Below are 16,375 nucleotides of genomic sequence, written 5' to 3' on the forward strand. Positions count from 1 at the left end.
TAAATCAATGGATGTGTAACTGATGTGATTCTGCAATCTGTATATGGGGTAAAAATGGGAGTTCATAACCCACTTGAATCAAAGTGTGAAATATGATATATCAAGAACTATGTAATGTTTTGAACAACCAACAATAAAAATTAAAAAAAAAATGTAAATGAGAACAGTTATCTTACAGACCATACACACATAGTCTGAAAGAGTCCCTTCTGCCCTGTTCCCAGAGATGTGTATTAACAGGAATACCTCGTTTCCCCCACCAACTGTGCCTTCCACAGAGCTCAATAGGTAAGACAGTAGTCTTACTGTAGTTTTAACAATGAGTTTATACCTATAGCAATTCCCAACTACATGCAGCTATGTTTTCAACCAACCTCTAAAGACAGATGCAAACAATGATAGGTTGCTATTTCCTTTACCTAGAAAAGGCTTATCTGATTACTTGAAGTCAAAGGCATAACACAACCACTGACACGTACCAATAATCATTTTATAGGCAGGCAGGCAGCCAACATTGATTCCCATTGCTCATTCTTTGTCCCAAATCTAATTTACAGACATTTCACTTCTATATTCATTTCTCAAAACAAACTTACTGATTGGCTTTTTGGAGTTCTCGCTGTTTCTGCAGATTGGTGTCCACGTACTTGAGCACTCTGCTCTCTGGAACCCATTCATCCCAACTGAAAAGGAATAAAAATATTATTCAAAAACATTTTCATGATGATTCAGACTCTATCCTCCAATTAATTTTTAAAGATCCAAGAGGCAAGCCCTTGGATTTCTGAAATAATGGGATATGGTACTACAAATCCATTCTCAACTAAAATGAAAATCTATTTAAAGTTGTTTTGTAAAGAAGGAAAACTTCATATTCTGAGAAGCAGCATTCCAAATTTAAACTGCCACAATTTAAAAGATTATTCAAATCAGTTTTAGAAATAGCTAAAGACTGTCTAAGCAATTAGCCTATGGGACGAAAATATCTTAAAATTTTTCAACTGTCAAAGATGAAACAGAAGTTCATAATAGGGGCTGGGGATACAGCTCAGTTAGTAGAGTGCTTGTCTACCACGCACAAAGCCCTGTATTCAATCCCTAGCACCAAAAAAAAAAAAGCTCATAATAAATTGACCTAAACAAAGAAACAAACAAAAAACCCTACTTATGTGTAATAACTAAATTACAAGCTCTCTGACTTATTTTCACCACCTGTAAAATGGGGGATAATTAGATATTAAGTACCTATATCTCATAGGGTTATTATGACAATGCATGCAAAATACTTCAGTATCCCTGACAAAAAACCAAACACAGTATGTCAGAAACACATTAGAAACTCTACCAACACTCACCATCTAGATTACTCAATTAAGTTTGTACATTAAAGTATTACTATGATTTACCAGATTATACCACTCTATTTTCATTCACTCACATATGAATACACAAATTTCCAAGGCTGACCAGAGGACTTTTTTGAACACTAAAAGGTAGAACAGAATCACTCTATTATAATGTTGACAAGGCATTCTGGCACTTCTGCTGGTGTTCATTTAAGGACAATATTTCTTAGGGAATGATGAACTTTTTGAACAAAGTGAGCCTTTTCTCCTGCTGATGGAGCTCCTTTAGTGACACAATTAGGTGTGTTCTCAAAGCAATATCTTTAACAATTTCCCACCTCTGACCTCTTATAGAATATAGCCAAAGGAAAAATAAATAAAAAGCAATCCTCAACACCATTCCTAGAGAAAACTTTAAAACATGCATTTACCTAGAGGTCAGGAGGGGGTGGTGTACTGAGGGAGCTCCTTCAGGAACAGGAAAAAGGGCTACAATATCCTCACGTGTCTTCAAAGTTTTTTCAGAGCGCCTGGGCCTCACAGCACTTCTGATACAGATAGCATAGTACAAAGTAATCTCAGTAACTAGGTGCAGAATTTAGCTTAAGCTTTATTAAGTAAGATTCATTTACAAATGGAATATTTAAATGTCTGTGTCAACAAATTCCAATAAGATTTTTGAAAATTTAGATATATCTAAGTATTCTATTGTGCTTGTGAAAGTATACATAAACTAAAATTTAAGAAAATTTCAATTTGGGGATTGAAGTTTTGTGGAATTATTTTTTAAGAGAGTCTACAAACCATTTTAAAATGAAAAATCTTTTTTTTAAAGTATACATTTATATCTATTTCAATTCTCCATAAATCAAAGGGAGCTAATTGTTATTTGACATACACTTTAGAGACTTACAAATCGCTTCCCCCAAAATGTATGCAGTGAACACACCTTGATGTAAAAGCCAAGTCATACTAGTTCCCTTTATAGGTTAAGAGCTGAAAATCCTTGCCAAAATCAAGGAAAATGAAATGGACAACATCCTCTGCTCTGAGGAGTACCTTCACAAGAATAACAAAATGGAGGCCAAACACACACAAAAATTTTTTAGGTCAAGCATAAAAGAAATCTCAGAATTTTCTAAGGTAGCTTGTAACTAATTCTCAAAGCCACAATTCATGAGCAGAATATAAAAAGTATTAAAAAGACAACATACTGCTGGGCATTTGATTAACTCCACCTTTCAAAGTGGATTTAAGAGTTTCCACCTTCTTCCTAAAGATCAATTTTTTTTTCAAAATTATGTTTATATACCAAATTCAACCACAAAAAATACATCTCCAATACATTATATCTTCAATAGACCTATGGAGACAAGGAGAAAAAAAGCCGAATATCTATTGCGGGGAGTGGGAGCGAGGGAGAAGTGATGGAAATGGGAGAACAGTAGAATGAATCAGACATAATTTTCCTGTGTTCACATATGAATACACAACCAGTGTAACTCCATTATCATGTACAACTCAAAAATGGGAAGTTATGCTCCACGTATATGTATGATGTCAAAATACATTCTACTGTCATGTATAACTAAAAAGAAAGAAAAAAACCAATAACAAACAAACAAAAAAACTGACATATAATGACATTTCTTTAAATTTCCTGAAGTGGGGGGGGGAACATCTACAGAAACCAACCATTCATTTATTTCTGGACTATAATCCATCAAATGGGAAAAATGATTGTTTTTTTAAACAGTGAAGTCAGGAAATACAAGTATTTGGTATTTTCACGATCTCTGAGGAAGTACAAAAGCCACTTAAAATCCAGTCATTGAACTATACACATCTATGTGTAATTTTATACAGAATACTTTATTTTATATATACTTTATTGTATATTATATATGAAAAAGAGTCAACCACAAAAATCATTCACAGCTATTAAAGTCAAATCCTAAACAGTTCTTTAAAAGTGTGAGAGGTTGGGCACTGGGGTTGTGGCTCAGTGGTAGAGTGCTCGCCTGGCATGCATAAGACACTGGGTTCAATCCTCAGCACCACATAAAAGTAAAATAAAGATATTGTGTCCACCTAAAACTAAAAAAATAATTTTTTTTTTTAAAGTGCAAGAAGTTGTAAAAAAAAAAAAAAAAAGTGCAAGAAGTTGTGCTGGGTTTGTGGCTCAGTGGTCAAGTGCTTGTATAGCACATGTGAGGCACTGGGTTTGACCCTCAGCACCACATAAAAAAAAAATAAGTAAAATAAAGGTATTATGTCTACCTACAACTAAAACAAGCAAAAAAAAAAAAAAAAAGCTGAGAGGTAGGGAAAAGTAGGTCTACCCATAAATTTGCTTTGCTTTTGATTTCTTGAATGGACTTTGAACTTTCCCACACTCACAATATGCATATTTTCTTTCCCACAGAGAATGGGAATACTCAATTTAACCGAATATCAGTAGAATAGCAAAATATGTAACTGAAAACTAAAATGCATTTTTAACACTTCATTTTTTTTAAATGGAGAGAAAGCTATGATACACCAGGATTAAGATGAATTTTTCTGTTTCTGCATATCAATCAATTTAAAATCAGTTTACATTCTAAAACACCAAAAGACAGTTTTCTCCATTATTTTCCTAATTTCTCAGTATTTTAAATAAAAAGTCAATAAGATCACTCAAGTAATAATATTGCCTACTTATTATTAGAAGCACTTTATCATTACCATGAGAGAATTTTCTATGCTAACTAAAACTTTCTAATTTAATACAGTAGGTTACATGTGTAATTTGTGCATTAATGTATGTAAACCATATTCCACTAAAATAAAACACACATTCTCATTTAAAAAAAGAAAAAAAGTTATCAGAACGTACATTCATGCATATTAGATTTCTACCTTTCCACAGCTGTACCAATGGAAGTTAAAGGTCTAATATGTTAACAAAGAATATTTAACACATAAAAAATTTTTCCTAATGAAATAAATTTAGCTGGGCACAGTGATACATGCCTATGATTCCAGTGACTCAGGAGGCTGAGGCAAGAGAACCCAAAAGTCAACATCAGCCTCAGCAACTTAGGAAGACTCCATTTCAAAATATTTAAGTGTTTGCTCCTGCAGCACATATACTAAAAAAAGCTAGAATATAGGAAGTTAACATGACCCCTGCCCAAGAATGATACACAAATTTGTGAAGCATTCCATGTTTTTAAAAAAATATTTATTTATTTATTTATTTTAGGTGTGGATGGACACAACACAATGCCTTTATTTTTATGTGGTGCTGAGGATCGAACCTGGGTCCCACCCGCGCTACACAAGCGCTCTACTGCTGAGCCACAATCCCTGCCCATATTTCATGTTTTTTTAAAAAATAAACAAAATAAAAATTTAAATAAGCAACAGGTATAGCTTTGTGGTGGGGAAGGGTGCTGAGTTGGTCACCTGGAGAGAAGACTGTATAAAAGATCAAAGTCAATGTGCCAATAAATTCAGTAGAAATTTTCCAAAGCAACAGCACCATGCCTGGGTCAGATGACGCAAAGCATTAAGTTACTAGAAACAATTCCTAAATAACTAGTTCCTGGTTAGTTATATTATTTTTGAAGCAAAGAACATCATTAATAAAAGTAATTAAAAACCTCTCATAGTAAAAATTACAAAAGGCCCAAATAAATTTATTAAGATGAAATTATTTGTGGGCCTCACGATATTTCTAAACCTCACAAAAATGGGTTGATCAATTCTGTCACATTTTCAAACCAACTTTTATACTATTTCCTTTTTCACACAGAAAAACCCAACTAGTTCGGAGTCTAACTGCTTGAAATATACATATAGTCATTGGGTTGATGCTAAGGCCAAAAAAGGTACCCCAAAATGTACCAAACTGTAAAAAAATGGGCTGCTTCCACTCATCATTCAACCACTATTTGACACCACACTAGAATCTAAGAAATTCTTCCAAAACTCACATACATTATAAAATAAAATGGTTACCAGTGCACACCTATAATCTCAGCTAATGAGGCTGAGATGGGAGGATGATCAAGGTCAAGGCCAGCCTTGACATTTATCAAGACCCTGTCTCAAAACAAAAAGGGCTGGGATGTAGGTCAGAACTAGAATGTTCCTGGGTTTAATCCTCCAGTACTGCAAATAAACAAATGAAATGAAAGGTCTAGTAACTCTCATTTCTAATAGTTTCTTCATATTACAAATGGCTTACCCTTGCTTCAAAACATACTATATTACATTAAAACATCACAAAAATTGCTTTTAAAAATCTAATACTCACTTTTTATTCCAACCACTGTAATGTATAAAGTATTTCACTTGTTTGTCCTTTATGGCAACCTTCACGCACTGAAATGAAAAAAAGACAAATTCACTTAGAAATATTAAGAAACAAGAGACGCTTCCTAAATAACTTTGAAGTATCCAATCTTTCAAGGACAACTACACAAAATTTTTGACTAACAAAATTAACAAAAATTGACTCTAAACACTAAGATTTTAAAGAACTTGAGTTACAAAATTGTAAATTTTGTTGGTCAATAGGCCCATTGCATAAAAGGTTACCTCAAAATTTAAAATTAATGAGCTAGGTAAGCAAGGTAAGCTATCCAAGCACAGCTAATGAAAGCTGTAATTGGGCTTTAAAAAAAAAAAAAACTGTATTCAGGAACTGCCTTCATTTCAAAATGATTCGATTAGCTTATGAAAGGCAATATACTGATTTGTTTCAAAAAACAGCTCTTAAATTCCTTCAAAAAAATCAAATCAAAACCAATTATTAAAGTCATTAACTCTGACAAGTGATGATTATCTGGTTTTGGATTTAAAAGTGTTCAAAAGGAAGTCAAACAAACCACAATTAAGTTAATTCAATAGCCATTTAAAAAGTTATTTGCTAGAAGTGTTTTATTGCCAGAGAGAAAACCCAACCAGTTTAAAGTTGAATTATCATAAGTTCCTAAAACAGAAATAACACTCAAAATATCAATCTTTAACAGGATTAGTAATTTTATAAACATATTATCTATTCATTCAAAACACAAATAACAAAAAGTGAAAATGGTTAGCAAAGAATTATAATTTATAATTATGCTAAGAATATTTTCACAAAGATAAACTATTCACCAGATATTTATGTAGAAATGGCCTTTGAACATCATACTATTTTGTATTTTATAATGTGCATAGGTTTCCCCCCCCCCTCGGTTTTGGTGGTAATGGGATTCAACCCAGGGCCTTGAGTATGCTAGACAAACACTCTTAATACTGAGTCACATCAGCAACCCTATGGTTCAACTTTTAAAACTACTGCTATGAAGAGTACACTAAAGTGTTTAAATGTGTGTCTTGTACTGCAGCTGTAGCTCAGTGGTAGAGTAGGCTTAACACAAGCAAGGCCCTGGGTTCAATCCCCTACTAATTTGTTAGTACAAAAAATTTGTACTTAAAAAAAAAAAAAAAAAAAAGTTATCAGAAGCCCAGGTACAGCTCAAGCCTGTGATCCCAATTGCTCAGGAGGACTGAAAGTCTGACATCAGCCTCAGCAACTTACCAAAACTGTCTCAAAAATAAAAAGGGATGGGGATGTAGCTCACTGGTTAAGTGCCCCTGGGTTTAATTCAATTCCCAGTATCAAAAAAAAAAAAAAAAAAGGAAGTTATCAGAAACGAAACATTTTTTTGACTGTGTACAATGGTACATGCCTTAATCCCAGCCACTCAGAAGGGTAAGGCAGAAAGATCCCAAGTTGTAGGCCTGCCTGGGCAATTTAGGGAAATGGCATCTCAAAACAAAACCTGCAGGGGGCTGGGGATATAGCTCAGTTGGTAGAGTGCTTGCCTTGCATTGCATAAAGCCCTGGGTTCAAGCCTCAGCACCACACACACACACACACACACAACAACAACAACAACAAAAAACCTGCCTTCCTCCCCCCTTCACACAAAAAAGTGTGAGGATGTGTAGCACAATAATAGAGTGCTGGCCCAGCATACACAATCCTGAGCACCACAAAAATAAATTAATTAAACAAAATGCATTATTTACCTTTGGCTAAAACTATACTGGTTTTTATAACCTGAGCACACAATGATCGAGGAGGGAGCACACCTGCCAGGTTTTAAAAGTAGCCAGTGCACCAACAAGTATATTGTTTTTAGTATTTTTCAGTTACCTTTAACACTAAACAATCAGCTCAATTTTTATAAAACAATCAGCTCAATCCTTACTCAGCAGATTATATTTGCATATAAAAGTAACTGGCAGCCCTCCCTTATTAACTACAAAATACTATTTCCTCCCACAACCAACCTTCACTTTCTATCATTTTCCTCAAATGCTACTTTACCTAAAGAATCTTCTGTAAATTAGGTAAGATACCATGAGTAAGAATGTTTTAACTTGTTTGACCCACTAAGTAGTAAGAAACCCAGAACAAAAAAGGGGGGGGGGAGGTGCAATCTATGAAAAAAAAGCAACTCTCCTGCTGAACCCAACAAAGAAAACACTGAAATTTGATATTAGAAGTCAGATTTAACCAATAGTTTTGGCCAACTTCTCAAAAGGAAGATTTCATACCTTTGCTTCATAAAGGAGAGGCCCATGAAAGCACAGCACTCGCTCACCTGTAAAAGTGAAAAGTATTGCATTAATTCTAAACCCTTTCCATATATAGATTCAAATCTGAGAACCATCACATTTTATTATAATCCTAGCAATATTAGGAAAAATGGGTAAAGCACAGGGCATATAAAATTCAGATTAAACTTCACCATAAGCTTATGCCAGGGCATATAAAATAAACCAAAACAATTAGTGTTAGCAATTTATTTAAATCATCAACCGCTAAGCAAATAATTATTTACTTCAGCTACCTATTGAGAAGGATGATCAATTTGTTCTAACAGTATTATCCAGAAATCCAGGGTTTTGTTTTGTTTTGAAGTTATATATATCTTATTTATTTTTATGTGCTGCTGAGGATGGAACCCAGTGCCTCACACATACTAGGCAAGCGTTCAACCACTGAGCTACAACTCCAGCCCCAGGAATCCAATTTTTAAAATGCTTTTTTATGTATTTTTGTAAGTTTTAGGAATTTAAACTTCCACCTACATCTCTACTTCCCATGCTTTTACTTAGCAAAATATTCTACACATTGAAATTTCAATGTGCATGCAAGTTGGCTGGAATTTTAAGGCATCAGCTATCTGTGTTCATTCCTCAAATATGTTCAATGATGTACAATGAACAAAACAATAGACAAAAAAAATCCTCACCTTTAGAACTTACACTATATATTGAGCTCATCATTAGAATAATAAAACCATACAAAATCTCAAGAGTGCTATTGGATGAGACATCTCATCTCTATGATAAAACAAATCATGCAGGCAATTTCTGGTAATTGCCTCAGATTACACTTGGTATGTAACAAAGATCTCACACAATTTTCTGTCCATTTGGTTTCAACACATCCAGAGGCAATTAAAGTATTCAACAGGGTCAAACTGCTTTAGCTGTAAAAACTGAAATAACCTACTAGACCAATTCTAGTTAACTATAGGTTCCACCATTTTAAAATTACATGGTATTGCTTTTAAAGCATAGCTTTAAAAGAAAAACATGATTTATGGATATACCTTCAACCTGAAATAGTTAATTCCACAGCGTATCTTAAGATTTCTCAATACAGTTATCTGGGTTTGTATGCGACCTATTGTGCAAGGCACTGACAGATTAATAAAGGACCCTCACACCTAGACAAATAGGTTTGTACAATTTCCTGGATTTCATGCAGTAACTACCTTCATAAGTAATAGAGAGAATGCCTAATGAGCTACTTGGGAGAGTCACAAAGAAGGAAGATAGTGTAAACAACTCGTACAAAAGCACTGAAGTGTTAACCACTATCAGAAATACTTTGCAGTTCACTACCCCTGGAGCACAGGATAAACATGTGAAAGTCACAGAGACTATGAAATATGAAACATCATATAGGTCATGCTATGAAGTCTAAATTTCATCCTACAAAAGAATTCCCAAAATTAATCAAAGATCTTTTAGAGTATTCTTCAACTATGTATTTAATTTCAAGCCTCACCAGAGACAGAATCTCTTATTAGACTCTGCAATAACTTTCACTTTTAAATCAAAATTCTCATAAAATCTTTGTGCAATTCCTCTTTGAAGAATTACTGCTAGAGGCTACTGGGCCTATATCCAGCTTGAATTTTAAGGTGATTACAGATTAGTCAAAAACTTCTCCAACATCCCAAGGACAAGAACCAAAATGGGTAAACTACTCTACTAATAAACAGTAGCACCAAAGATCATATATGGATCTCGTTTCACTTTCCGATATATTTTCTTTCTTTTTTAATATTTTTATTTTTTAGTTATTGGCGGACACAACATCTTTGTATGTGATGCTGAGGATTGAACCCCAGCCGCACGAATGCCAGGCGAGCACGCTACCGCTTGAGCCACATCCCCAGCCCTCCAGATATATTTTCAAGGCGTTCTGAAATAGCATACTTTTTTAAAAAAATCTTGACTGCTGATACCAAAACTACTGCACTGAGGCCCTCTTGGATCTCTAGTTACCTATCCATAATATTTAGTTGAAAAAACATAACAGCTACCTGAAGAGTATAACCCATGATTTAAAAAGAAAGAAAGAAAAAAGCCTATTTTTCTTGGCAATGGACAAAAAGATTGGGGAACCAGCAACCCACTGTTATCAGATGGGAAACTTTCTCCACCCTAAATGTTTTCTAATATCAAACTACAAAGGTAATTCTGACCAAATGCTGTCAAATTCAAAGTTTTCCATTCTCCCACTGGTTGGTACTTTCCTGACAGAGTCAGTCTTCCCTCAAACAATGACTAGATGTCCACGATTTTGTTTTATCCCATTGGGGGGGTGGCGGGGTGGGTACTGTGGATTGAACCCAAGGGCGCTTTACCACTGAGCTACATCCCAAACCCTTTCACTTTGAGATAGGGTCTCACTTCAGTGCCCAGACCTGCTTTCAACTTGTCATCCTTCTGTCTCAGGCTACAAAGTCACTGGGAGTGGCTGGGATTACAGGCCTGTGACATTGTGCTATCCTATGCTTTAACAGAACTTCAAGTAGAAGACCAAGTTCTGTGCAAAAAAGTCACTCTGCTTAAACTGCTAATGGAAAATACATTTTACCGTGTAAGAAAAAACTTCTGCATTTATAAGAATTTGGGGGAAGAGGGGCTGGGGTTGTAGCTAAGGGTAGAATGTTTGCCTTACATACAAAAGGCCCTGGGTTCGGTCCTCAGCACCACATAAATAAAAAAATTAAAAGAATTGGGGGGGAAAAACGTCTTATGACAACTCTTATTTCTACTCTTCTACAGCATTTCAAGATAATCTTGTTAGCACTAAATATTTTTTCAAAATATTCTCTTAACATCTTAAAATTTCTCAAAGGTGATACAACTCAGCTTCGAAATTCAAGTGAAAACATACCTGGAAAATAACTGTAAATGTAGAAAACCTTAAATAGCTTTCACAATCTTGCCCAGGGGTGTCTTTGTTCCTACTCTTCTCCAATTATACAACTATAACCAGCACAGGGATTCTGGTTAGCTGTTATTCTCCACCTCACTCTAACATTCTGCTAGAACTAAAGCACTTCCTTCCTCCAAAATGGACACCCTTGACTGCCCCTCCGGAGGGATTCTGCGATTAAGTGTTTGTACTGATAGCCTGGTGAAGCTTTATGACCTCTCAGAATATTTTAATAAACACATAAAACACACCAAATTACAAAAGAAAACAACTGTTGAAGCTGTTTTCAAAGCTATTTTAAACATTGCTTTCTCTAATATTAGGGAGTCCCTTATTTAATGCAGTAAACAAGATTTAACTGCTAAGCCAATTAACTACCATAATTTTGAAGCAATGAGCATAAATAACATCTTAATAATAAGCCAGGTGTGGCAGCACATGCCTGTAATCCCAGCAACTAGGGAAGATGAGGCAGGAGGATTCCAAGTTCCACATCAGCCTCAGCAACTTAAAAAAAAAAAATTTTTAAAGGATATGTAACTCAGTGGTGGTAAAGGGCCCCTGGGTTCCATATCCAGTACCAAAAACAATAGCTTCATATATTTTTCAGGTAACAGTGAAACATAAAAACGAACAGCTAATACTTCTGTTTTCTTTTGTGAGGATGTAAATTGATAATTGAAATAATAAATTTCAGCTAGATGATAAACACAATATTTTCCCCATTCAAGTTCACATTCCACTTTCATTATATCCACTGACTAGTGGTAAAGCGCTTGCTTGGCATATGTGAGGCCCTGGGTTCAAAACCAAGTACCATTTAAAAAACAAAGAAACAAAAAAACCTTGTTCTGAATCACCTAGAAGAATAAAGAAATCTATAAAAAGTCAGTTTACCCAAATGAGAGAAACATATATTAATGGCCACCTATCACCGAAAACACCCCCTGAAGCCCCTTAAATACACCATAGTTTCAATATACTTGTTTGGGTTTTATGATTCGTGGAAGTAATTTCAACGCATTAAAAATCTGAAAACTCTGGGCTTGGGTTCAGCCATACAGCGCTCACTTAGCACGTGTGAGGCTCTGGGTTCGATTCCCAGCACCACATAAATTAAATAAATAAAACAAAGGGGTTGTGTCCAACTACAACTAAAAACTAAAATATATATATCAAAAACTTTTGAAAAATCTTAAATGAGAAAATTATGCAAGCGTTTGGACATGGAACTTATGGTAACTGGCATGTACATCCATAGAGAAACGCAGTTCCTCTTTGCCTACAGTTTTACTTCCTTTTCAGTTTAATCTTAAATCTCCACCCAAATAGATGGGCTGGAAGCACTGGAAGAGCGATCTTCACTGGAAGTCAGATTCTAACGTCAGTAAATCCAAAATAATAATCAATAAGCTTTCCAATTATTGTAAAAATCAAATATTACCGCAACTGGTCAAACTGCTGTATTTTTTAAAAATCACGTTAAGACCAGGGACTTAGCCCTTAACACTGAAGTCGCTTTTAATTATTTTTTTACGAGCGACCGCACAGGAAGAGCGCACTCACTTTACCGTAGGATTTAGGCGCGGTGCTCTCGGGTAAGCTAAAATGATGCCTTCGGGCAACACCAAACTGACGGAAACGCCCTACCCGCTCCTCGGGATTTTTTTCCCCCTTAATCCCCACCCACCACTGAGGTAAACGTTAGCACCAGGTCTGCGCGAGGTCGCCGTGCAAGGGGGCGCTGCATCTGCCCTGAAGCGGCGCCGGCGCACGGCGCCGAGACGCCAGCGGCCATGATGGCGCGGCCATCTTGCAGCGGCCATTTTACAACGCAGTTCTCCCGCCCCGGGGCGCCAAACCAACCCCCACGCTCCACAACAACATGGAGACCGAACGTTTCAACCATGCCGAGGAGGGTTGAGGGTACTCCAGACGGCCCGGGACCGCCAGCCGTTGCTGACCACGAGGCCAGGCAACCGGCGCGAGCTCGCAAAACAGGCGCCGCTCCCCCCCACACACCGCCACATCACTTCCCCTAACCGCCGCCATCGCGCCCCAGTCGCCTCCCTACAATAGGCTGCTTTCTCCGCGCCCTCTTCCTCAGAACAATAACATGCACGAAGGCCTTGCCACGCGCTAAGCGCTCCCTCTCCACTCCGAAGCCCTAGCTATGCTTTCGCTTCACAGAACATTTTTTCCAGATGACGCACTACAACTCACCCTCTGCAATGCGCTTTCCCCGCACAAAGCAAAGCCCGCCGCCTTCTCTGGGCGCGGCTCGCGCTTCGCCCGGCCCGCAAGCCTCGACCGTCCCGAGCCCGCCTCCCTCCCCTGCGCCGTTAGATGCCTTTTCCCAAGGGCACAGACTCACCCTCCTGGAATTTCGGCTTCGGGTCCTGCTTGGGCGCCATTTATAAGTGATTCGCCGCCTCCTCCTTCTCCCACCACCCCCGACTACCGCCCCCTACTCTCTACCCCACCCAACTTCGCGTCAGACGCGCCGTCAGGCACAGCCAGCTCTACATCCTGGGCCCGATTTGCCAGCGCCCGTAGACCTCACAACACAGCGACCTGCGCATCCGCCGCTCCAGCCAACGGCTGCCCGCCGCGCACGCGCCTCTGCGCCCGTGCTGTCCCGGGGCACGCCGGGATGAGTAGTTCCGAATTCGTTGACGTGCAGCCGGGGGAGGGGCGGGCGCCCCTCCTCCACCTCGAGTCGCCTCTCCACCTGGAGTCGCGGGCTTGTTGGAGCCCGGAGCTGATTGTGTGCGTCGTTAGGGCGGGGTGGGGGTAGGGTGAGTGAGGCACTAGACCCTCCAGGACAAAAGAACGGCAAAGACCCGGTGCGCGTCCCCGGAACAAAATAAAGCCACACAGACTTGGGTGTTGAAGTGGCCAGAGAGAACAGGGCGGCCTCTCGGCGGTGTCTCCGTGGGGCAGCTTTAGCGGCAGTGATGAGGAGTGCCTCTGGAACGTTCGTTGTATGGGAAGCCCACCCCCTGGCTCTTTAGGGGGCTTGTGGCCATTTGTTGGCTCCTGCGTCTCCCTCACCCTAGTGCTCACCGGAAGAGGCCATCGTGCATGGTGCCAAGGTCGGGGCTCCGTACCTGGCGGTCGGCCCCCTATTTTGCCATCCTGTCTATCTGAGATGTACACACAATGCAAACAGATTTCTTCATGTTGTTCCCCTGATCACAACCCCCCAGTTGGCTCTGCTTCAAAATAACAGGCCGTTTCCTCCGTGTATTACAAGCAAAGGCTTAGCACTGTGCCAACAGGGAGTAAACACCAGACTTGAGTTGGGAATTTAAGTGCTTTCACAGCCCCCTACTTACATACCTGCTTTACACAGGTATTGTCTCTGGGGCTTTTCTAAACCTGCCGCCCCGCCCCCCAGCCCTGCGTGACTGTGCTTGCCTGTAATCCCAGAGGCTCCAGAGGCTGAGGCAGGAGGACCAAAATGGGAGGCCAGCCTCAGCAATTTAGCAAGGCCCTAAGCAACTTAGACCTTGCCTTAAAATAAAAAGGGTTGGGAATGGAACACTGAGGTAAAGTACCTCTGGGTTCAATTCCCAGTACCAAAACAACAAAAACCTTCCCCTGAAGGGGGGAATGTTTGCACCCTCCCATTTCGGATGCCTCTCCATTTTTGACACTAATTTCTTCTTCGTTCTCCTTTTAACACAACTCCTTCTTTGTCTTCAAAAGCCTACAAAAAACATTTCATTATTCCAGTCGTATATACACCAGCTTGTGTCTACTAGCCCTTCCAGTATTCTAAAAAGGGGAAGAACCTCTGTGACCATTCACACCAAAACTACTCCAGTACTCTAAAAAAAAAAGTTGGAATATCAAATACGTACTTTCTTAATTCAAAATTTTAGAAAGGAGCTGAGGAGGGTGGTAGCCCACACCTGTAATTCCAGCGACTCGGGAAGCGAAGGCAGAAGGATCAGGGATTCAAGGCCGGCCCCTGCAAAATAGTGAGGCTCTCAGCAACTTAGTAAGACCCTGACTCAAAATTTAAAATGCTGGGGCTGGGACTGTGGCTCAGCAATAGCATGCTTGCCTGGCATGTGTGAGGCACTGGGTTGGATTCTCAGCACTGTGTATAAATAAATAGAGATCTATCAACAGCTAGAAGAATCTTTTTTTAAAAAAAAATTAAAAAGCTGAGTATTTACTCAATGGTAAAGCACCCCGGGTTAGATCCCCAGTACCACAAAAAAAAAAAGTGAAAGTCGGTTTTCCCACCTATATCCCTCATCTGCCCAGTTCCTCCCATAAAGATGGACACTGTTGTTTGGGTATCTGAGTTTCCTTCTCCTAGCACCCTCTTGGTGTTATTTCTGTATTTATATTTAAGCTAACTTTTTTGGCTTTATGTTTTTATTACACAGGTGATATTTAAATATTTAGGTTTTCATGGTGCAGCAAATCAGAAATATGGAATTCAGGGCAAAAACTTGAGGAATTGTTTCATTTCACCCCATTTACTTACCCACCATTTGGTGTGTACATTTTTCTCTATCCCATTTCTATTGGTTTTTTGTTTTGTTTTGTTTTTTGATTGTTTGTTTGTTCGTTTTCTTTTACCATAAAAGAAAAAGGAATCTGAGAGAACAAGGCTGCCTGTGAAGCCACCTCCAGTGGCCTCTCAAGTGGTGTCTGCCAGGAGAGCTTCAGGGGCAGTGGTCCTCCAGAGCTGCTGGGATTACAACCTTGGACCACCACACCAGGTGACCTGAAGTTCTTATTCTAGAAGGCCATGGATGTAATTCAAACAGTTCATAAACTTGGATGGGGGAAAAAATGACATCTTTATTTTCTCCAATTCTCTAATTGATATTTAACACTTTCTTTCATTATAAATGAAGGTAACGATCTACAATAATCAGCAGCACCTGTGACTCTATCCTTGTAGAAATCACAGTTCTTGCACATATCTCAGAAATATCATTTACATTCGTCACTACTTTGAAATCACTGTTATTAGACCTGCTGTTAGCACCTGTTATTTAATGCCTTCATAATGAAGTATGTACCTACCATATTTTAAAGTATCTTAGTAGCTATATTTCAACATAATTATTTTATTTTATACTTTTATTTTGTAATCTTATGCATTTCAAAACATTTGGAGAAAGGAGTTTATTGGCCTCAGTGACTGCCCCAGGGACTCAAGGTAGAGACCTTGGCACAAATACAGTCTGCCTACAAACATAGTGGTATTAGTGTGTGTTCCAGAAATTTGGTTTCTGAAGAGCCCGAGCTTTTTTAAATGTCTGACATTCTGAATTTATCTGATTCTTTACTTATGATGTTACTTCATCAGTTTCTATTTCTCTTGTATTTTTGTATAAATGTAGTTAGTTCTAAAGACTTGATTATGTCTAAGTGAAGTGTTTTTGACAAGAATAGTCTAAACATGGTGCTACACACTTCTCATAGCATCATA

At 38.4% G+C, this 16,375-nt stretch overlaps 1 protein-coding gene and 1 non-coding gene across 2 annotated transcripts in view; one reads left to right on the forward strand and one right to left on the reverse strand.

Annotated features, from left to right (window-relative positions):
• The window catches only part of Morf4l1 (mortality factor 4 like 1), a 24,937-nt gene extending 11,430 nt beyond the window's left edge, over positions 1-13,507 (reverse strand). The window contains exons 1-4 of the mRNA XM_048793200.1: positions 13,289-13,507; positions 7,947-7,993; positions 5,650-5,717; positions 597-683 (exon numbers count right to left, since the gene is read on the reverse strand). Of these exons, the coding sequence (XP_048649157.1) occupies positions 597-683; positions 5,650-5,717; positions 7,947-7,993; positions 13,289-13,328 (242 nt within the window). The 5' untranslated portion in view covers positions 13,329-13,507. The remainder of the gene's footprint in view (positions 1-596; positions 684-5,649; positions 5,718-7,946; positions 7,994-13,288) is intronic.
• Positions 4,457-4,562, forward strand: LOC125613476. The gene has a single exon (XR_007344038.1). It is a non-coding gene; the product is annotated as a U6 spliceosomal RNA (small nuclear RNA).
• Positions 13,508-16,375: the final 2,868 nt, after the last annotated feature.

The sequence above is a fragment of the Marmota marmota genome, unplaced genomic scaffold, assembly GCF_001458135.2.
Source record: "Marmota marmota marmota unplaced genomic scaffold, marMar, whole genome shotgun sequence".
NCBI classification, from domain to species: domain Eukaryota; kingdom Metazoa; phylum Chordata; class Mammalia; order Rodentia; family Sciuridae; genus Marmota; species Marmota marmota.